Source organism: Anas platyrhynchos, chromosome 10, assembly GCF_047663525.1.
Source record: "Anas platyrhynchos isolate ZD024472 breed Pekin duck chromosome 10, IASCAAS_PekinDuck_T2T, whole genome shotgun sequence".
NCBI classification, from domain to species: domain Eukaryota; kingdom Metazoa; phylum Chordata; class Aves; order Anseriformes; family Anatidae; genus Anas; species Anas platyrhynchos.
The window spans coordinates 16,004,631-16,027,933 of NC_092596.1; the positions used below are offsets into that span (position 1 = coordinate 16,004,631).

The window sequence follows — 23,303 nt, forward strand, 5'->3', positions numbered from 1 at the left end:
GACTTCAAAAACATGGAGCCTAGATGCTCTAGAGAGCAGAAGTGAAAGTAAGATTGCCGTGCCTTTTGCTGGATAAGTCATCACTCTGCCCAGACATTTTTTTCTGGGTGAAGAAGACTTTGGCTGTGCATCCAGGATTTCCAGACTGCCCATCCCTGCATTGGCAGCAGCCTTAAAGATGGAGATGTCTCCAAAGTGTGTCACACATGGTGCTGATGGGGTTGCACATGCTGGGGACAAGAGGCATGCTGCTGTATCTGGAATGTGCTGGATTTGTTGTGCCCGTGCTCAGGTGCAGCCTAGGCACCCAGAGCCACTGGCCTCCATGTGACGTCTGTGTCTTGTTAGATCCGCAGAAGCTCCACGAGGAGCAGCGTGTCACACTGCAGCCGCCTGGATCAGTTTGAGATCCGAACACTCCTAATGTGCTACCTCTACATTGTGAAGATGATTTCTGAAGGTTGGTGACTCTTGCTTACTGAGGGTGGTGTACTGGAGGGCAGCCAGAAAGACAAAGAGTCCATCACTGGATGTTTTGGTCTGCAAAGTCAGTTTTTTTATTTAAAAAAAAAAAAAAAAGGCAAAAACAAAATGTAATTTTTTTCCCTCTTTCAGATACACTTTTAGCTTACTGGAATAAATTCTCCCCCCAGGAGCTGATCAACGTCCTTGTGCTTCTCGAGTGAGTATTGTGAGGCTACAATTCAAACACTGCACCTTTGTGCTGGCAGCATTGGCAAGGAAGAAGAAATGAATGCAGCTGCCTCTCAGGGTGCACATGGTCCTATGCAGCACTAGAGGTGTCTGGCCAGGGTACAAGGAGATGATCTTCCTCCCTCTGACAAACAGGTGTCTATGGAGGGAGCAGGGTGAAGTGGCAGTTCCCTATGCTCAGTGCAGGCTGTGCAGAGGGCGTCCCACCACCCACAGGGGAGCCTGGCTCACAGCGCAGCACAGCCTCCCCCTCCTTGGTGGAACAGATGGGTGCGAGACATGGGTGCACCACTGGGTTCAGAAACCAAGGGTGTGAGGTCTAGTAATGCATAAATATAGACCCCAAACCCTCATGCAACAGACATGGCTGGAGTAGATTAGATTTGAAATGTTTTGATCTTTCCTGATCTGCAGGATCTGTAACATAGTTTTTTTTTCTTTCTTTCTTTCTAGAGTGTGTTTATTTCACTTCAGATATGTGGGGAAGAGAAATATTGCCAGGTACTGTATTCTTCCATCTGGGGCCAGTGTGAGGGGGCCCTCCTCATGCTCCCTGCCACAGCAAAGGCAGGAAGGGAGCGTGCACACCCACGTCAGGCAAACCCAAGCAAGCAGGAAGCCTGCAGGGTCGGGGCTAGGACTCTGCTGAGTGTCATGCAGGGAGCAGAGCACCGTGCAGAGCACCGTGCTCCTTTTAGCACCGTGCCCCTTCCTTCCCCTCCAGCTCCTTGCATGACACCCCCGGCCCTAGGCACTCCTGGATGCCTGCACAGGTTTGCAATGTCCCCCACAGTTGGCTGCAGGTGAGACACAAGTCACAGCTTCATCTCAGCTCCCTGAGCAGCAGCTCTGCTGTCTCATTCGCTCTAAGGCCATTTGTAGCAGGCGGGACCAAGGTAGCCTGGTCAGTCCTGGGGTTGGCTGGGATGAGACAATTTAGCTTGTGGGAGGGAGGCCAGGTGTCCATCCAGGTACCTCGTGTAATCCTGTAGTGGTGTGGCTTCTGCTCCTTGTCCCATCACACAGCCTTCACTTCCCCTTGCAGGGTGCACGACGCCTGGTTATCCAAGCACGTGGCAGCTGATCGGAAATCCCAGACGATGCCAGTGCTCCGCAGCAGAGCTGGTGGGATGCAGGTGCGGCTCCAGCACCTGGGCAGCTTGGACACATCCTTCACACTCAACCACAGTATGTACAGTGGAGTGAGAGGGGATCATGCAGTTTTAGCCTGTTGAAAACTTCATGCAGCCATTTGCTATTTGCTCTTGGTTGCATGGGGATACTTGAACTCTGCAGAATTGCAGTGGTCACCACTCTCTCTTGCAACGTTACTAGATTTGAAAGGGAGATATCTGAGCCACTGGGACTTAGGGCTTTTCCACTTGCCTGTCATGACTCAGCTTCTTGTCTTGGAGTGAGCACAGGTGATACCTTGGTTTGAGTAGTGAGCCTGGCAGGCAGGAGAGTTGCCCTGGTGTGCAGTTCAGCCCTACACAGAGACCTGGGCTGGGATCTGCTCTAAGCCTTTCCATGTGGGTATTTTCCATTTCCCTTCTGTGGGTGAAACTTGTACACCTCAGTCTGTGTCTGGCTTTAAAGACGGATTAAGGGGAAATACTGACATTGTTTTTTTTGGCTGGCATCAGGCTGAGGCATTCTCTAAATGGGGCCGGCAAATTTAGCATCTTGCTATGTGCACCTCATCTCACAACACCAGGGAAGTGTAAAGGGAGAACCAATCTATATCAGTATTTACATCTTGTGGGAGCTGGAGTACTGAATACTGTTTCCTCCTGATTCATTTTTTTTCTGTCCGCAGGTGCAGGCACCTCAGAAGCAGATATTGTGCACCAAGCATTACTGGAGGGCAATATAGCCACGGAAGTGTGCCTGACTGTTCTGGACACCATCTCTTTTTTCACTCAGAGTTTCAAGGTCAGCTTTGAAGTCAAAAGTATTGGAGAATAGTGTGCTGTATTTCTGTGTGCTTGTTGCTTTTGTTGACCCATTCTCTTAGAATTACGGATTGTCAAAGGATTTACAAAAGTAAATCATTTGCAGCTTGTTTATTTTCCAAAACACTAAGTGTTCACAGGCTCAACAAGCCTTATGCACTTATGCAATCTCACAATTTCTTCAAAATTGCAAGACCAGAGAAAATTACGTGGATGTTATACCATGAGTGTAGGCATTACAAAAATAGAATAAGAGGAAATGTACATCATATAGAAAGTAGGGACCAGAGGAAAGGGAAATGAACATGCTCACAATAGTCACTGTTTTCTACCATAAATTGCCTAGAAGTGAGACCCAGATTCTTTGAATTGTAGTACATGGATGTCCCAGTGGAAAAGGCTTTCCACATGTGGTTGCTGGTCCAGATAAGACCAGTGCTGCTGGCAGAAGTCTTCTCCATATAGTGATTCACACTCCTGGCAGTTCTTGCCACCCACAGGAATCAAAGTCTTTGTGACGGAGAGAACCCTAGGCTGGGAAGAAAATACTGAAAAACTGTTCCAGAAAAGCTCTTCTTGAAGTGTGGTTGGAGGAATCCTGCCAATTGCAATGTGTCTTTCATAATGTTGCAAGAACAACTCTGTATTTCAGAGTAAGCACAATGAAGACTTCATTTTTAGATGTACTGAAAAACATGAAGACAAAGCGTATCCTCTGCTTCTGTTATGGAGCAAAAAGACCATCCTGGTGCATACATTAAATTACTCCATAATAGTTTTGCAATAGCAGAAGGATTTAGATGCAAGAGTTAAACCTTGCTTGAATTTCACAGTTGCCTCTTTTTTAATATAGCTGAACCACAAAACAATGTGATTTTCAAACCACAGGATAGACTGGATTCCCTTCCGCTTTAATGGGCTTCTGCTTTGCTTTTATGGTTATACGGTGTTACCACACAGAAGTGTGCAGTAAAAGTGCTGATGCTGTTCTTATTGACAATATAAATAATTTCAGTTTAAAAGTATGGAATCTAAACTTGCTCTGCTATAAGATGTGTATAGGATGTCAAAGACAAATCCAAGCCAGACAAAAGGTCAATTGGGCTGACAATCATACAGGGGACTGTTGATCTATCGATATGGAGCATCTGCATTCCTGCTGGGTGGCCACAATGTGCCAGGCTTCCTGCACAGTGGCTGCAAGGATGGCAGAGACATAGGCAAGATAACTTTGACATGACACTATATTAATCCTCTCTAGGTAATTCTGTTTTGCCATCTGTCTACAGGGGAGGAGGGAAAAGGGAGATGGGTTCTTCAGAAGGTGCAACTAGTCAAAACTCTGCAAAAGACAAGGGAAGTGATTTACTGATTTACTACAGCAATAAAACACTTGTTGAGACTCATAAAATGAAATGGAAAAAGAGTGTAACTGTTACGGTGGTAGCAGCCTGTTTTATTTAAAATATCTCTAGACCACTGATGAACGTTGCACAGAACATTGTCCAAAACCTAAAAGTGTTAGGTTTTTGAATTAGTGATGCAATAATAATAAAATGTATTGTTTTATTCTCTGCTATTTAAATAGCATCTGACCAAACAGTGTAAGTTTGTACTGATTGTCACAGTTTCTGGTTATATTTTTACTAAAGGCTCTGCTCCTTCTCTGGCTTAAGAATTAGTGTGATTAATTATGCAAAATTATCTATTTCATTTTCAGCTTCAGGCACAACCTTGCTGCAAAGTAAATTCTCTTCTTGCTTTCCAGACCCAACTTTTAAGCAACGATGGCCATAATCCACTCATGAAGAAGGTTTTTGATATTCACCTTGCTTTTCTCAAAAATGGGCAGTCAGAAGCAGCTCTTAAGCATGTGTTTGCCTCTCTGAGAGCTTTTATTAGCAAGGTATGTAATGCTTAACTTAAAGGTGCAGGAGAATTTGCCTAGACATGACAGAATATAAAGCAATATTTAAGTTAACTTTAAAAAGTTTAACTCCTGTTAAACTGCTATTTTGTACAGTTTGAAGATAAGATTTAGAAAATAGCTTCTTAACCAGGGCATGTCTTTAAAACAATTATTACAGCCATTATTGTTTGCTGTATACCAGGAAACAAAATGAGAAATCACAAGGAATTCCTTCATGAGCCTGGGTTGCACAACTGCTATTAAGGATTAGTATCCTTTCTACCCAAAGAAGTATTAGAAGTATCTATTAGTATCAGCTTTTCTACCAAAGCTGATGCTTCTTGACTCTTTTTTCCCCAAACTGCCAATATTGCTAACAGTATTATTGCTTGAATAGTACTTGCACTGAGGACCTGCTCATCCTCTAGCCTTGGGCTGCATTTAACAGAGGCTAGCACCTGCTGAACCTCTTCCTACACTTTTCTGAGCTATGAGGCTGTTTAATCCCCTGAGCTCATGCAGTGACAAAGCCACAGCTAACCACACAAGAACTGATGCTATTGCTGACATTTCCTTTCACGTGTATCAAAATTTGCCACTTCTCATAAGTACATTTTTGATACCAGATGTACACACAAACTCCGCTGCTTCCAAGCTGCACAGTTGTAATAAATTCAAAATGAATTAAAAGCTCTCAAATCACTTGAATGCAACACTTCATTAATGAGGTAAATTCATATGGCTTCAGATTGCAGCCAGGCAGCACAGCATGTGATTGGTATGCAGAAAAGTATTGTTTCCAAAGGAGGTCTTGCATGAGTCACTGAACAAAATCTGATGAAAGAAAGAGACTGCTAAAACTGTTTTTCAAAGGTGGTAAAAATCTGTACTATGATTATTTTACTATAACTACACATAAAAGCTAAGAGCTAATATGAATATGTCTAGGGCTGATTTTTGGTTTGTTCTGACCAGACATGTGAAAAGCAGAAAATGCAGAAGTCTCACTAGCTACCTGTCTGGCTCCAGACAGCATGGTTTCCTACGTGATGTTTTCTCCATTGGGCTTCTTAAAGCCTGCCAAATTGGCAACTGTCACCAGCAGGAATCACTTAGTTTTTCTACAGGGTCTAATATATGTTTATTGTTTTACCTTTCCCAGTATCTTTCAAGTTTTCTGCTTGATTGTGATCTGCTTATCTTTGAAATACATCCTGCTGTAGAGCTACATAGACCCCACATGAACATAGTCTCTCTGCACCTCTGTCCCCCTTATTAGCTGCAAGTTTGTATAGATGAAAGTATTGTTTCTTGCCTATAGCAAAGAAGAGACCTTCCTCCTTGCCTCCTTGGCAAATTTTCTGTGTTTGTTCAAATGCAAAGCCAAAGCCGCACACCTGTTCAACTTGATCTCACCATCAGCCTTCAAAACCTGGAGCCCTTCAGGGGTTACACACTCATTGTACGAAATGCTGATTGCAGCAATGAAGGCTGCATTCCAGGCAGCTGTGAGGACAGGCATTTGGGTGGTTTTCTTGGATTTCTGCCATCCTGAATCCACACTGAATTTGGCATTATGAGTCTTCAGAGATTTGAAAAATTGCTTTCAGTTAATTTCTCACATTTCCCTTATGACAGGACACGGTGTTGCTTCTGTAAAAGCAAGATATGAGCCCAGCAGATGGTATCTATAAGGAAGTGATTTCTTTGCCAACTCCTTAACCACATGGGTCCCAAACTTCCTTTTAAGTCCTCTGAAAGGCTTTTCTAAGATCCGAAGCAACAATAAAATAGATGGGGCATCACTGCGTTTCACAACAAGTGCAAGGATGGCATGTTTTTCTGCAAGTTTGTTTTGAAATATGAAAGTTGAGCTGTTTTGTTTTGAGTTGCATATCATTGCTAGCTATAAAAGTGTTAATTTCAAGAAAACCAAAAGTGAATTATACCTCTGACGCAGCTAGAAGAGACCATTTGTCAGTTTTATGGCCTTCTGCAGCTAATAATTAAAATGAAAAGGCCCCCCCTTTTATCTAGTGTCACAGCAAATAGTTGTTGGAGGGAAAACCTCTTGAGAGTTATTTCACTTCCCAAAATCTGCCTTAAAACACCCTTATTTCTTCATTTAACCTGGTTATTTCATAGGCAAGAGATTCAGAATAGAAATGTCGCAAGAAAGCAAGGAACAAAGGAGGTTTATAATTGTTTGCATATTTGGTTTTGGTTTTGAAAATGAATGCTGCTTGCATACATGTGTGCCAGGAATTTGGAAAGGGAGATTTGTCTGCTTTACTGGCTGGGAAGAAGCAATAATAGCTAGAATATTCCTGTTTAATATCCCAGGTTTTCTTAAAATCTAAACCTCTTTTCAGAGCATCAGATAGATGAATACGTATGTATATGCTTGGGAATGGTCTTTAAATTGTTATGAAGGAAAAGATGCACAGAGTAGAAGGCTGAGATAATTTGCCTGCGTTAAAGAGACAAGTGGATGTGAGAGTGAATGAAACCCCATGTAGCTGCCAGCTCCATGCCTCTCTGTCCCTTGGTGCATTCATACTATCAGGGCCTGTTAGAGGCATCGCCAGTTCCAGGCCCTGGAGTATGAAGGTAGCAGAGCTTTGCTCCTTTCCTGCAACTGCTGATTACATCTGACCATGTTAAGTCTTGCTTTCCTTCCCCATTAGTGTAATTTCAGGCTGTGATTTGTCCAAACTGATGCCCACAACTTTGAAAGGAAGGAGCATAAAGCTTTCTGCCCTACTTTACTGTGCCAAGGCTGGTCTGGAGCCTCTCACTGTGCTGACTCCGGCTCCAGCCCTTCGTATTAGGACTGGACCAGAAACATACTGCTCCGGAGCACACGGGGTCATGGCCACATACAATGTTTCTCAGCACTTCTCAGCTTGTGTTCTCCTGCCAGCTGGAGAGCCTCAGTCAGCACCTGGTCCAAGCTGCAGCAGGCATGAACCCTTGGGTCTGCAGCCCTGGCACCACATGTGATTGCATCTGCTTGGGATCGTTCTCCAGGAGGGAGGTGCTCAGGGACGCGGACTGGCTATGAGCAGGCCACAGCTTTTCCTCCTGGAGCTGGTGCACAGTGGAGAGGAGCACACAGGGAGAGATTTGGAGCTTGTTGTCCAGATTTTCAGGCAAAGTTTTCTCCCTAGCACTGAGTTGGAAATATTCGCTAAATCTCTGCAGGCAAGCAGTGATGCATGCCAAGAGCCAGTGCCAGACACAATTTCTTGGTTGCCCATGCATGCCCAATCTGACATCACTGTGGCCATTTCTGTGCTAATCCCAATTTCTAGTGTGATCCTATCTCACTATGGGAGGATTGCATTACAACAGGCAGCAGTTACTTAATAGCTCCTTTCCCAAGTGTACACGTGACCCTCTTGGCCCTGTTTTACTATGATACTTATTTGCTTCTTTTCTCCCTTTTTTTTTTTCTGAAAATACCGCAAGAGGCAGAGAACATCAAATAGTTGGGCAGTAAGCATGCTGCCTTGTAACCTATGTGGCTCAGTGTAATCCCAATGCTGTAGTCTTCCTAGATGCAGCTCCTAGATTCCTGTTTTAAAGCTTGCCCACCAGCATGCTGTGGTGGTTGCCACAGCAGTACCTACACTCTTTTCTGAGTCATATATATTTGATGCAAGGAATAGAGGGCCAAGGTAACATCGCCAACCTCTGACTTGGAGGATGTGAGGGAATACTCTGACAGCGTTTACTGTCATTTCCCTTGGGGATATGGTAGGACAGAGAGAGGTGACTCACAGACCATGCCCCCTCAGTACCACTGTGTCTTGAATGAACTGAGCAAATCCTCTCCCTCAAATAGACAGAAAACACAGTTACCTCTTTGTGCCAGGAATTTCCGTAGGGCTTGGTCCCTGGCAGAGGGAGCAAAATGCTGCTGCATGATGCCTGAACAGCCTCCGCTCACACCAGGACGCACCCCTCTCCAGCCAAGTCCCTGCGGTGGCTGTGGAGGCGGCTGCGTGCCAGCACAAAACCTTGCCTTGTTCTGCTTCTCTGCACCCAGCCCATTGTGGCAGGGGTGGAAGGAAGCAGTGTGCAGTCCCACCTCACAGCCAGCCACCACTCTGACCAAGGACGGATGGATGCCTGCTGGCATCCCTGCTCCAGCAAGCCCTGCATGGAGGCTGCTGCCAATCGGGGCAATGCACTGCTGCAGCTGTCTGCTTTTCAGGCATGGCTGAGCTCGCCCCCGCAGACATGCGCTGAAATAGGTGTTTGCTAATATGACAGACGTGCTGTGGCAGTGCAGGCTGCTGCTCTTCCCTTTCTGCTTTTCTTCACCCGGCTGCAAATCCCCAAGCCCTGTTTCTAACCAAAGTAGCTCACGCTGTGGTTTGGCTTTGTCCTGCTGCTTCCTGGGGCTGGCTCAGTTTGTGGGGTCACTGCATATTTTAGGTACTCTGGGACAAGTGTGTCCCTTATTTGCTTTCCTGAATTCCTGAGGGCAGTTGTAACTTTAGGCATTTTTTCTGGGACTTGTAGAAGTAGCTGTGCAAGCATCACAGGTCATGTTTCCCAGCAGGGTTGGACTTGTGGGCAAGATACAGCAGGTTTTCTGATACCTCACACAGCAGCCTTTGGCGGGAATGTCTGTGGGACCTCTTTCTGCCCTGCTGCCAGTGTTTATGGCTTTTGCAAAAGCATGAGACAGGATTCTCTCTGTCCAATACGATGAGAATTTGCACTGACCAAAAATTGTTGGGAGTAGGGATAGATGGACATACACAAGCACATCCCCAAAAAGTGTGACAGCTAAGGTCACGTTGCTTTAGGAAATGTGGTTAAAAATAGATCCTGATTTCATTCCCACAAATACTTTTGAGCATGAAACTTTAGCAGAATTTTTATTTAGGCTGTCCAGGCTGGAGTCCACTATGTTGCCCCATGCCCCTGCCCATCTGAGCTCTGTAGGTATTATTTTGTGGAGTATGTTCTAATATTTGCATATCTTTTGTGAAGTTTCCCTCAGCGTTTTTCAAGGGAAGGGTGAACATGTGCGCTGCCCTCTGCTATGAGATCCTGAAGTGTTGCACTTCAAAGGTGGCCTCCACAAGGAATGAAGCCTCCGCTCTTCTGTATCTGCTGATGAGAAATAACTTTGAGTTCACCAAAAGAAGAACATTCCTGAGAACACATCTTCAGGTCAGTTACTGGGGAAAAGGGAGAGATCGGGACGCCTCAGATTTAATGAACAGATATGTTGATATAGCTGTGTTACCACATGTCTGCAGAGGAATTGTTGTGTATTTCAAAAAAAAGAGCAAATCTTGCCAATCTTTTATATGGACAAAATGCCTCTTGATTTCCAGCCTTTAACTAATCCCTGTTTTCAGAAATTGGCCTAGGGCCCATTGGGTGAAATACACTGCCATCAAGCACTCCAAATTGTTGATTTTTTGGAACTGAAACTACAATACACATCTCTGCCTCGGGTGCTGATTGGCATGGGGTGTGAGGTATGGCAAGAAGAGCCACCTTTGGGGCAGGAGGGATTTTTCTGGAGCTGCTTTTGAAGCATTTCTTTTTTAAAGCAAATTTAAATACCTAGAGGGGCAGGTGAACACCCACTGGGTTGTAATAAGTCAGGTAAGAAGGTAACCAATGTACTAATTTCTGCATCAGGATTTGTGTTATGATTGTTATCTTGTTAATTCTGTGAATTTGCCGTTCAGCAAAGCAGCTTGGTCCTCTGGGGACTGTTTGTCCATGGGAGATCAGACAGTAAAGCCACAACAAATGTTGCTTACACTGTGGGAAAGATATGTTTTTTTATAAGCTTTTTATGTAACTGTGACAATAAATCTTTTCTATTAGGGCTCGTTTAAATAAAGCCCCTATGCTGTCTCAACAGATAATAATTGCAGTGAGCCAGTTAATAGCAGATGTGGCACTCAGCGGTGGGACGAGGTTTCAGGACTCCTTGCTCATCATTAACAACTTTGCAAACAGTGACAGGCCTATGAAGGTAGGTTGGAGAAGATAAATCACATGTGCTATCAGCCATTAATGCAAGATGGGGTATGTATGCACTAAAGGAAAGTGTATGCTCATGTTTAAGGGTAAGCCTAATTATTCTAACTGTATGATTTATAAGCACACGCTGGCCTGGTTGCTCAGTAAACAAGATTTATAGCAACAGCAGTAGGGCCAGCTGTACCATGCGTCACGTTTCACTGTGATGCCTAACGGCAAGAATAGAGAGCACAGTAATTCAGGTTACACTTCACATAGGGTGCTCCTTTCAAGGGCTTCCAAAGAGCTTTCTAAGAACATCCAGCTTTGAGAGGAAAGAAAAGGGAGGCCTGTTGCCTAAAGGAAATAATTAGAAGGAATTAAAATTAATTAACTGATTGTCAGTAATATTATGAAAGTCCTCTTTTGTAAAGATTAATGGTTTTATTTCTTTGGAAAATAACAGTCTCTTTGCATTAGAATGAACAGCTTCTACCTAACCCATTGAGCAATATATCATCACTACAACTTGCTTCATTGCGCATGGTGTAGCTGCCAGTGTAGGACTGAGAAAAATGAAAAAGAAGACTTTTACAATTCTATGGCCATCCTATGACCTAAAGGCAGAATGAGAACCTCAGTTGCGTGTTGAATTGTGATATAGCAAAGTTATAGTTAGGATGTACCTGACAAAAACTTCAGCTCTCTTCTGCACACATACATGTATGTTTACAAGCTTTTCACTGATCCAAATTTTGCTGATCTTATTTTATATCATGAGACCATCATTATATCTAGTTTACGTACATAAATAAGTAAAAGACAGATCTCCCAGTACAAGAGAGATTCTATTATGGTGGAGAGAATGCCGTGCACAGGTCCAGACATAGCACAAGGAGAGAGAAAATAACCAGGTTCAATACAGAAAAGAGAAAGATGAGGAAGCTTCTAACTGCTACTTTTTACTACCAAAAAGGGAGGTTATAGAGATGAGGAAGTCAGGCTCTTCTCAAAGGGGCAGGATGGGAGGCAATGAACACAAGTTGCTACAAGGGAAATTCCAACTTTACATAAAGAAAAATTTGTTTTCCAAGATAGTGGGGCAGGGTCCAGAAAAGAGGTCAGATTTCTGTCCTTGGGGATTATCAAAACTTGGCTGGACAAGTCTTGCTCTAACGCAGTGCTGATCCTCCTCAGAGTAGACGATCAGACTTAAGCATGTGTTTTTTTCTCTAATACATTCCAGTGGTGGGAAGCTCTACAAATGCCTTTGGTGTTTTAGGAATTATAGAGTGAGCACATCAGATACTAACAAGCCAGATGTTGATTGAAGAGAAAAATGCTTCAGGAGTGGTTTACGGTTCCATTCTGTGGCATTCATATGCAAGGAGCACCTCTGTCTCACCCTCACACCTGCTCCTCAGGATGCAGAAGTACCTGCTGCACTTCAGCACAGGAATAGCTAGCCTGACATCCTGTGCACAACCAGGAAAGATTGGCCCTGTGCATGCTCAGATTGAAATATCTTTAATTGAGTATGAAATATTGTTTACTGTATAAACTGTGAGTTCAGTAGGTAAAAGCTACAGTCAGGGCTATCCCTTATACTTTGTTTTTTTCAGACTGACAGCAAGTGGATTTGGGGCTTAAAGGGTACCAATGGTCTTTGACAAAGCCTAGAACACCTTTTGTTTCTGTGTTTGCTTCTAATTAAATTTGTTTTGTACCAGGCAACTGCTTTTCCTTCTGAAGTCAAAGATCTGACGAAGAGAATCCGTACAGTGCTTATGGCTACTGCCCAAATGAAAGAACATGAAAAAGATCCAGAAATGTTGATAGATCTACAGTACAGTTTAGCTAAATCTTATGCAAGCACTCCAGAGCTCCGGAAAACATGGCTGGACAGTATGGCAAAGATACATGTGAAAAATGGAGACTTTTCAGAGGTAATTTACATAATTAAAAACAATGAGCCTAACAAGACAGATGTTCAGATGACATTTTAATTTTCCCTTTATACTTTGCAGGCAGCCATGTGTTATGTTCATGTAGCAGCCCTTGTTGCAGAGTTTCTGCACAGAAAAAGTAAGTGTTTACTGTTTAAGAGGCATAAGACAATGCAGTGGTGAATGATGATTTGGTAAATTATTATTTATTGATCTATTCTGAACATGCTAAAAAGGAAAAAAAATGCAGTGTGACATGATGAAGGTAGAAGACGGTGAGTATTTTTGAAGAAAGTAATCTAAGTGTTCAAACACAGGCATCTACTAGGCTGTCCAGGTCTTCTTAGACAGTCATGTTGGCACCTTGCTGAGAAAAATAAGAACTGACACATTATGTCTCTGTTTAAATGTTCAGATGTGTTTCACATTAGGAAATGTGCTCACAGGGGAAGCCCATTTTACAAACGGGCTGTATGTATGTTCATCAGAAGTATCACTATAGGCAACTGGAGAAAACTAGTGAAAACTATATAGAAGCAGTCAAAATTCAGTCAAAAAATGAAGCTATAGCCTAACTATACAAATATATAAAAGCAACTGGAAAAAAAGAGAGTGGTGTGGTTTAATGCAAAACAGGAAGCAAGGACAAACTTGTGTATTCTCAAGTAAGAGCATAACATTTTGCAGGTTTTCTTATAAAAATCTATTCCACAGTAGATATATTGACCCCATTTCTTGTTTCCACATAAGGGAGTATTGTTGAAAGAGACTTAACTTTCTACTACTTTTAAAAGTTAAAGCCACACAGAAGTTGACTATGTGCACTGCCTTGGCTGGAAAGGTCTCTGAGTCCTTTGCTCAGGGGGCTTGAAGTTCCTTCAAATTCTGTGTGTTGGCTAAATGGAAAAAATCGGCACATATTTTTTTTGATATGTATGTAAACTTCATATGGTTGCAGAGGGGAGAGCATTGAAAGTTGAACCATCTGTATTTGTACCCTGGAAGCTGCTGTCCACAACCAGCGGTAAAAAAGAAGAGGAACAAGTCTGAAGGAATATTAAATGATATACCTTGTGTTATCTCTGTCACAGACACTGTTTACATATATGTAGGCTGCAAACAGTTCAATACAGGCTGAACTACTCAAAGCTTCAGGGTGCATAACTATGGTTTCTGCTAGGAGTATACTGCCCTGTTCACTTCCTATCCTGCTCTTCAGCATCCAGTGGTAGCTTTCTCCTTGCAACTTCTTTGCAAAAATATATGCTGGTCTGTCCTAATGGGTTGGTCAAAGGTGACTTCCAGATACTACACTGGAAGATCTGTTGTTGGTGTTAGTCACATACTAGGAATGACTCCTTTGACAAATGGCTGGAGAGATTCTTATGTGTTCAATCCCATGATAGCAAATCAGTAGCAAAAATGGGAGTTGGGTCCCAGCCTTTAGGACTTTGGTATCAAATGGACTTCTTTGGCCACTGAAGCACGATGCATTTGAGAAAAGTTATTCTATGAATACATTTTATTTTGTCTGCTACAGAACTCTTCCCCAGTGGATGCACTGCCTTCAGGAAAATCACTCCCAACATTGATGAAGAAGGTGCAATGAAAGAAGATGGTGGGATGATGGATGTACATTACAGTGAGGTGAGGTCCTGTAGCATAGACTACGGAAAATTTGATAACCTAATAGGATTTAGTGTTAAACCATGCTCATGTGAGCTTTAGCAAATTGTAGTTGTGCACTGTCATCTATAAGGAAGGCTGTTCCATGGCAATTTCCCAAGAGAACTCTTCGTTGACAGATGTTATGGGTACAATTCAGATAGGTAAATCTGGTGCAAGTTCTTGGTTCCTTTGAAAGGCTTTTCTAGTTCTGAGAGTGAAAAAGCTACACCGCAAACTTTGTCTGCCACATTATGCAAATTCTAGCCCTTGCCAGCATAGGACAGCACAGCTTAGTATTTTTGAAACACAGAGTGTAAGTCAAGCTCCGCTAAGCAAGAGGTCCATTTAGATTCCCCTTGAGTTTGGGTTGTGCTGCAGGACACCATGGTAACAGAACAATCTAGAGATCATAGCAGGGCACTGGGGAAACAGAAAGATCCTCCCGTAAGTTCCAGAGAGTCACAATTACTTCTGCTCCATCCATGTGCAACTGGGTGGGCCACATGGGTGACTGAGGTAGCCCTGCAGCCTAGCTGCTTGACTGTCCATTCATTAAGACTAGGCTTGGGGATCTTCAGCAGCACATCCCATTGCTATTACATGCATGTTCCTTGAACATACCTCTTTGTTATGTACCTCTTTCTTCCAGAACTGTCATCTCCGTATCCTCCCAAACTTTTGGCATTCTCCTAGGGAGATAGCTAAATAACCAAGGTATACTTGCTGGCTACTGTGCTCATTGATGAGTTACTAAGAATTAAACTTTTAAAAACTAACTTTTTTTTCCCCCTTCACAGTTTAGCATACATTTGGAAAGGCCAGGAACACAAAGTGTTTGAACTTATGTAACTGTGGCCACTTATACTGGGACCTATTGAAGTATTTGAAGCTCAAATGGTTTACCTTCTCTTTGACTTAACAACAACCATTTGGTTGCTCTTGTAGGAGGTCCTAGTGGAGCTGCTGGAGCAATGTATAGATGGTCTGTGGAAAGCAGAACGTTACGAAACAATTTCTGAAGTTTCCAAACTGATCATTCCTATTTATGAAAAACGGCGTGAATTTGAGGTACTCATTTTGAAGTAGTTTGTATGTATCAGGTAATTTCATAGGTTGCTAGGTTAAAAACAAGACACTTCTGTTTCTCACATTCTGAGTTAATGGATTGTAGTCTGTAAAGCACACATTGTGCTTCATTGCTGGTCATTAAACAAATGAATGAAAGCAGTGGTCTGGAGGGTAATAAAGTTAAAGCATTCCTAGACGTGGAAGATCATAGTTAGACATAGCTAGTGAATAACGCCCATCTTCCTTTCCCTAAAATAAAGCTGTCATTCCCATATGCTCATCAAAGCCATAGATTCTTTTTGTCCTTTAATACATAGACACTTGAGTGTTTTAAGGGTTAAGAAAGGTGTGAACTGTTCAAAGAGAGGACTAGATCCTCAAGTAACTCAGTGGCTAGCAGAGAGGAAGGAAGGAAACTGTTACTGTCTTGCTACTCCCTAACACCTGCATTGATCTGTGCCCCAGCGAGGCTCAAATGCTGATCAGTGCTCCCCTTTCCCTTCTTCTCCCGTGATCCCCTCCATTTCAGGAAAGCATCCAGCTACATTAATAAAGCTATGAGAAGTCTTGATCTATTGTTTTCAACATAAAGTTGTTTTTAATCAGAAAATAATTTCAGAGTAAAATACTGCAAGCTGGTCTACCCTTACAGGCTTAGTCAGAGAACATGCTGAGACGGCAGGCTGTGTTCTGTTGAAAGACAGTGGTTTTATTGCAGTCCACTGTACCTTTCAGACCTGAAGCCAAAATTTGCTTGAGACTGAGTTTTTTTGAAAGAAACTACATGAACTCAACCTCTTTAGAAATTCTGATTTGCATTCTCCAATGGATTGTGATCAAATACTCAGTAGCTTCCAGTGTTAGCTAGAATTTCCTGCTTGTGTAATTCTGCTCTAATGATGTCAAGATTTGTTTTTCAGAAACTTACTCAACTATACAGAACGCTTCATGGAGCATATGCTAAGATATTGGAAGTGATGCACACAAGGAAGAGGCTTCTTGGAACTTTTTTCAGAGTGGCCTTTTATGGACAAGTAAGTATATACACAGGCTTGCCAGCTACCGCTCACCTGGCATCCAGACCCATAAAGCTGCTGCTTGGTCAGGTCTTAAGCTGAAAAACCTACAAGCTCCTCTGGTGCTCCACCAGTGTGTTGTGTCTTTGTGTTTTGGTATTGCACCCTTGAGGTGAGTGCTTGTATCTCTCTCTAGGAGCACTTGATTTATTATAAATTTTATGTTTAAGCTGATGGGATTTTCATAAAGCAACTCAGCAGTAAGAAAATGGCTTAGTGGGTTCAGAAATTTTCCTTTTTTAAAAAAATTATAGTAGTTACAAGTTACACAAATGCAATTTAGCGTGTATAGTATATAACCAGTAATAGTATTCAACCATAGATTATAAACAGTAATAGTAACAGATATTTTCTTTTGCGGACAAATGCTGCTCCCATCTAAATATTAGTAAAGTAAAAGTTTACCATAGAAGCTGGAGGCAAAATATGTATCAGAGTTGGTTTCATACTTTTAGGGATAGATAGTATTTTTCATTAGCTGGGGTAGTTGGAAAAATGGAGATCTGGGGCTCAGTCTGGAAGAGTGTGATCTTACTGTATCTGATGCAGTCTTCTGAACCCGAAAGTAGTTGCATGGGTTTTTCTTCCACCTATAGCAGTTAATCTAATAAAGTGTGTTACTTCTCATCTCCCTTGCAACTCTGGACTATCTTCTTCTGCTTATGGACCCATAACCCCAAGGGAAATGCAGATTCCCTCTTTAGAAAATACTATGTAAATGATATTAGCCCTTCCTTTCCTGGTTCCTTCTTTTAGAAGATGTGATGAATACCCCTGAAACCATCATGGGTTTGTAACTTTGAACACCACTGTCATTTCACGAACAACATATCTTTATTGAGAGCAGCTCAGAGGAGAAGGACCTGGGAGTGTTGGTTGATGAGAAGCTCAACATGAGCCAGCAATGTGCACTTGTAGCCCAGAAAGACAACCATATCCTGGGCTGTATCAAAAGGAGAGTGGCCAGCAGGCTGAGGAAGGTGATTCTCCCTCTCTGCACTGCTCTCCTGGGACCCCACATGGAGTACTGCATTCAGGTCTGGGGCCCCTGGCACAGGGAGGGCATGGACATATTAGAATGAGCCTAGAAAAGGGCCACAAAGATTATCAAAGGGCTGGAGCCCCTCTCCTATGGAGACAGACTGAGGGAGCTGGGGATGTTCAGCCTGGAGAAGGGAAGGCTCCAGGAAGACCTTATAGCAGCCCTCCAGTACCTAAAGGGGAGCTACAGAAAATCTGGGAAGGGACTCTCTGTCATGGCATTTTAATTCCATAGGTTGGAATAAGATGATCCCTAAGGTCTATTCCAACCCAAGCCATTCTATGATTCTATGATCAGTGACTTTTGCTGCAGCATTTTGTCTTCATACTTCATACTTTGGGTATGTAAAAAGTTAATATGGTTAGCAACAGATAAAAGGAAACAACTGCTAGTTTGGTTTTCTAGAATCTAGAAATAACTGGATCAATCCCTAAAACTAAGCAATGTAACATACCATCCTGACAAACAATACTTGATCCAGTTTTCCATTTTCAAGCTTTGTCAGCTTTATAGGTCAGCTACATACAGATAGTTTTAATAATGTCACAATTTCTGATTGGAGCAACTTGCCAAAGCATGAAGCTTTCAGGCTGTTTCCATTACAGGAAGAACTGGCAATGCAGGCACAACCTTTGGTGCAATTTTGTTTCTGTTTACAACAAATACACTGAGTTCCACTTCCCTGAATACAAGAAGAATCAAAACAGTGGAAGCAGGTTTCTTTATTTATTGCTTGAAGTCCCCGTTGGCTTACACAAAATCCTTTCCTTTAGATTTTTCACATGGCTCTGCTTTCAGGACTTGGCAAATTTATGTTTTTCTACTCCTTCTTTATCCCTGGTTTTGGTGCTTTTTTGTTGTTGTTGTTGTTGTTTTTGTTTGTTTTGTTTTGTTTTGTTTTGTTTTTTCTCCTAGTTGCCTCTTTCCAACCTTCCTAAAAGTCAACCTCTGACCAAACCCCTCTTCCACATTGTTTAGATTTCTCATTAGTCATACTAACGCCTTTGTGTTTAGCAATGACATGCTTATATTTGTTGAGGAATTTAAAAATTTATTTGCGCAATTTTTGAAGGAGTCTATTAAACAGACCACATTGTGAGATTTAGTGCAAGTCATAGTCTTCTAAACCTTCTTCACTTTCTGAAATGTTAGTAGAAAGTTGCTTTCAAAGTAGCAAATCTGAAATAATGTTTTCCAAGAGAAGAAACTCATCTATTCCTCATGCCTTGTTTATGATTACTACTAGGCATTCTTTGAAGAAGAAGATGGAAAGGAATATATCTATAAAGAGCCCAAGCTGACAGGCCTATCAGAGATCTCTCTCAGACTTCTTAAACTTTATGGAGAAAAGTTTGGGTCGGAAACTGTAAAAATTATCCAGGATTCCAACAAGGTAAAGTTAAAATGCATGAACAAGCTAACAAAATGCAGTGAATGTCAGGGCCACATACTAGAGAGTGCACTGATGAGTGCACTGACAGAAATATCAGTCGTACTCTACTAATACTGGTCAGGCCTGGGACTACACTGCTCTAAGCACTGTGCAAATGCAGCACAGAAGGATGAGCTTTGCTCTGTGGACCTGACAGATGGGAGATGACGCAGCATCCCTTCCTTCTGCCAGTAGAGAGGGAGGAGTGAGCCTGGTCTTCTGCCCTTTTACAGGCACCTTGCTTCCAATTGCCCCTCCCATCCCTGTGCTCCCACATGGGCAAGGTGCATAGCTTGGCAGTGTGGTGCTGATCTGTCTTCCAGGTAGAAATAAATGCATTGGGAATTATGAATGGGAAGTGGCAATTCACGTCTCTCTGAGCCCTGTTGCTGAAAGGTGTTGGGAACCAGCACAGAGAAGCAGATGATTGGAAGGAGAATTACTTGTCATTGTCATTACTTGACGCTCCAAATCTAAGAGAAAATCTTTCCTGGCCTCATAGTCATAGCTTCCTTTCCCTATAGAATATCCATTTATGCTCACTACAAGGACTGTGCACGCTCTTGGGTTGCAACTGTGGATATGTCTTAGTTACTAAAGACAGTGCTAGAAACCTCAAATGTTGTTTTGTGCAAACCTGCAGATTTGCATGGTACAGCACAGTGCTGCATGAATGCTAGCTCATGGCTGGGAAGCAATATGGTCATATTGGAAGTTCAGGAGTGTGCTGCACTGATTGATAGCACAATATGACTATCCCTTCGAGGTGTACCTTGTTTGGCACCAAATGTGGTATTTCTTGTGCCACAGCCTCATTGTCTTGTATGTCTGCTAGCTGATGGTCTAACCAACACAGCTGAGGTTAAAAGGAGTGTTTGATGTGTCATTCACATGTGTGCAATGGGGCCAGGACAGCAGAGAATCAGAGTGTACATCTGATCCCTATAGATAACTTAAATGATTGTGAGTTAAATTGCTAACCTTTGTTCTTTTAGTGAGAAACTCTCTTATTTCACAGGTCAATGTTAAAGACCTTGACCCTAAGTATGCTCATATTCAAGTGACTTATGTGAAGCCCTATTTTGAAGACAAAGAAATCTCTGAAAGAAAGACTGAATTTGAAAGAAATCATAACATCAATAGATTTGTATTTGAGACTCCTTACACTTTATCTGGAAAAAAACATGGCAGTGTGGAAGAACAGTGTAAAAAAAGAACCATTCTAACTAGTAAGTACAAGCATCTGAACTTGAGACAGTGGGTATCAGCAACTGGTTTTAGACCTTTTTATCTTGTAAAAACTTCTTAATCAAAATTGTGATATGATATTCTGGTTGGGAGGGGGGATTTACCTTGCATTTCTATGTGCAAATTTTTACAAGTGAATAAATTGTGATATTAAATTATAGCCTTATTCAGGATTTCACACACACCAAGTAAAACTCTGAGCATAAGGATGTATCTGTATGTACTCCTGTTTGCTAAAAGACTTTTCAATCTATAAATCTCATTTGCTGTTTCTGCTAGCTTCGAATTCCTTTCCATACGTAAAGAAGAGAATTCCAGTCAATTATGAACACCAGGTTAATTTAAAACCAATTGATGTTGCAACTGATGAAATAAAAGACAAGACAGCAGAGCTGCAAAAACTCTGCTCTGCTGGTGATGTTGACATGATCCAGCTGCAGCTCAAACTGCAAGGCTGTGTTTCTGTGCAGGTAAGGCTTGACACCTATTCAAAATTACATTTATATACACATCTCTGAGTGAGTCATCTTTTCACAACGCAGCACATTTACTTTCCAGAAATCATTAACTACCTGGTTTGCAGCACTGCAGCCATCATCCTGCCAGCACAGCTTGCCTTGCCACACATATTTGTGGGTGGTTCGTGGCAATAAGGGTTTTGTCCAGGGGTGTTTGCAGTGCCAAGTCCAAGTGCAGCTGCACATTAGTTGTCCATGGGTGGATGCTAAATTATACTTAGTTCTTGAAGACTGTACTGTAAATATCAGGCTGAAATAACCTTTTTGTGAACCTGACTTTTCTCCAGCCGGATATATGACCTTAAGACTCAGACCATACAGCTTGCCAAACGGAAATAAGAGGAAAGTATGAGGAAACAGATTGCCTCTCTGTTTTTTTATCTCCCTTTATCTTTTGGTCTTAAAAAGCCTAGATGGAAAACAATCCTCAAGTGTTAAGACTTCAGGTGCCTCTGGTGATACTAGTAATGTAGAGCTGGTGGCATTCAAATAATAAGCTAATTATTTTCAAGGAAAAAAAAAAGATAAACACTTCTTAACTACCTTTAGCAACTCAATTGAAGTTCTATCATAAATGATTCCTTACTTCTTTGGTTCCAGGTTAATGCTGGTCCCTTAGCCTATGCCAGGGCTTTCCTAAGTGACAGCCAGTCCAGCAAATATCCCGCTAAGAAGGTGAATGAGTTGAAAGAAATGTTCAGGTAGGACTTCTAATGTAATAAAAACTTGTCAACTGGCTGAAATATGGTAGTTGCTTTTCTTGTGTTTTGGTGTGTTTCCAAAATCAGTAAATGCTGAATGCTCACGTCTTATAAAGGTCCAGGTCTGATGGTGCCATGGTTGCTCAGACATATGGAAAAAAGCCACTGTAACTATATATGTCAAGTGTTCCCAGTCTTCGGGTTGTGATTTCCATGACTGAATGCCTGCTTCAGTTTTTTGTGTGCATATTTGAGTTTATAGAAAGTACATTTGAAAATTAGAGGTCTAATAGTCTTGTGTTCAGGACTCTTTCATTTTGTGCATTTTTTCCCCATCTTTCCAAAGAGATTTTTGACTAGATAATGATGAACTTCAAATATTTTAAAGCAAATCCCTTTTTCATGGGAGACCATCATTCTTGATTGTTGCTATATTTGGACACTATGTGACTTGCACAGGCATTTTTCTAACTCTCTCCAGTCCCCCAGAATAGGTGCATAGACCATGGCCTTTTACTTCCCACTTGAAAGTGTCCCCCTTATAATCCAGCAGCTCCTGTTTCACCTCAGGATGACGTGTGTTCCCACACTTCACCACACTACTTTCTGGACCTCTTGAGAGCAACCAGTTGCCCACTAGCTCCTGCATTCATGGCTTGGTGCTGGTGACACCCATTTCATCTGCTGGTGACAAAGCAGCATTAGGGCCAATTCTAGGTATCTTCAGTGTATTGAGTAATCTAGCAAACCATTGAAAGAATAAGGGAATAATCCCTGCAAACCTGCCATGCATGGCTGCAGAACAGAGGAGAAGGTCAAACATAATCTGTTTCATGCAAAAAATAAAATAAATAAATAAATACATTTATCAAAAATCCCAGACGTGATTGTAGTATTTTCACTATAGTCTCATTAGAGAGAGAGAGAAATAATGCCTGTGAAATAAGAGAAGAAAATGAGCAACACTAACCAAGAAAACAGTGTTACAGCTCCCCATGATCTATATTTCTTGTCTGGTGTTAGCAACTTGACCTTGTGTGGTGCACGTGCTGCATCACATACAACCAGATTTGTCAAGCCCTGTACAATTGATTTCCCTCCTGTGCCTGAGCATGGTTTGCCTCTGTTTTTTGACCCCACCTGCTGCTGGTTGGGCTCATCTGAGATCTACAAGCTGTGTGTGGTGCCACGGGCTCTGGAGAAGGTCAGAGATCATTGTGCAGTGCAGGTGTGTGCCCCCTTTATTGAGCACTCAGGCTCAAAGGAACCCAGCAGAACACGATCCTGTGCTGAAGTCCCTCCCCATTCACTGACCCACTGTGCCAGGGATGCCTCTAGAATGTGACTTGTCCCAGACACTGGGGAACAGGGAAAAACTGTTTTATTTCAGTAAAAAAAAAAAAAGACTGGGAAATTGTAATACACAAAGTTCATTCCTTTCCTCCCCAGGAAGTTTATACAAGCCTGTGGAATTGCTCTGGAGCTCAACGAGCGACTCATTAAGGAGGATCAAGTGGAGTACCATGAGGGACTAAAATCAAACTTCCGGGATATGGTGAAAGAGCTTTCAGATATCATCCATGAACAGGCATGTACTGCATGTCAAGAGCCCACAAAAGTCGTTCTCTGTGCTTGTAAATTAGCTAATGTTGAAAACTTACTGAAAACTAAATGGAAACACCTCATGTAATTTAACTAAATTCAAAAAAGGCAAATAACTAAATGTGAAAAGTAAATGATACACTCAGTAGGTTCCTAACAACCAGTTTCTGTTGCTTGCAAACCTCATCCTGGCATTGGTATACAGGGTGGAGTCTTCAGTAACACACATCATTAGTTTCCTGGCTATTGTGGTCATCAGAAATCTTGTGCCGTGTTTTGCTTCATGCTTTCTGCATTGGAAAAGTCCTGTGATAAGTCACAGGTTGAAATTGTCTGGCAAAATTTCCGTTTCCTGTTATATCCCACTTATGTTCCTTTTTTTTTTTTTTAAAGGATATTTTCTTTGAATTTTGACTTAATGCTA

General features: G+C 42.1%; 1 protein-coding gene across 2 annotated transcripts in view; it reads left to right on the top strand.

Moving 5' to 3' along the window:
- The window catches only part of DOCK11 (dedicator of cytokinesis 11), an 86,527-nt gene that overhangs the window by 59,656 nt on the left and 3,568 nt on the right, over window positions 1-23,303 (top strand). For both annotated transcript variants that reach the window (XM_038184146.2, XM_038184147.2), the window contains exons 35-52: window positions 349-460; window positions 616-682; window positions 1,168-1,215; window positions 1,760-1,902; window positions 2,534-2,649; window positions 4,438-4,575; window positions 9,586-9,768; window positions 10,478-10,591; window positions 12,309-12,524; window positions 12,606-12,663; window positions 14,065-14,171; window positions 15,138-15,260; window positions 16,181-16,294; window positions 18,625-18,771; window positions 19,829-20,039; window positions 20,338-20,528; window positions 21,177-21,277; window positions 22,727-22,865. In XM_038184146.2, the coding sequence (XP_038040074.1) occupies window positions 349-460; window positions 616-682; window positions 1,168-1,215; window positions 1,760-1,902; window positions 2,534-2,649; window positions 4,438-4,575; window positions 9,586-9,768; window positions 10,478-10,591; window positions 12,309-12,524; window positions 12,606-12,663; window positions 14,065-14,171; window positions 15,138-15,260; window positions 16,181-16,294; window positions 18,625-18,771; window positions 19,829-20,039; window positions 20,338-20,528; window positions 21,177-21,277; window positions 22,727-22,865 (2,328 nt within the window). The remainder of the gene's footprint in view (window positions 1-348; window positions 461-615; window positions 683-1,167; window positions 1,216-1,759; window positions 1,903-2,533; window positions 2,650-4,437; window positions 4,576-9,585; window positions 9,769-10,477; window positions 10,592-12,308; window positions 12,525-12,605; window positions 12,664-14,064; window positions 14,172-15,137; window positions 15,261-16,180; window positions 16,295-18,624; window positions 18,772-19,828; window positions 20,040-20,337; window positions 20,529-21,176; window positions 21,278-22,726; window positions 22,866-23,303) is intronic.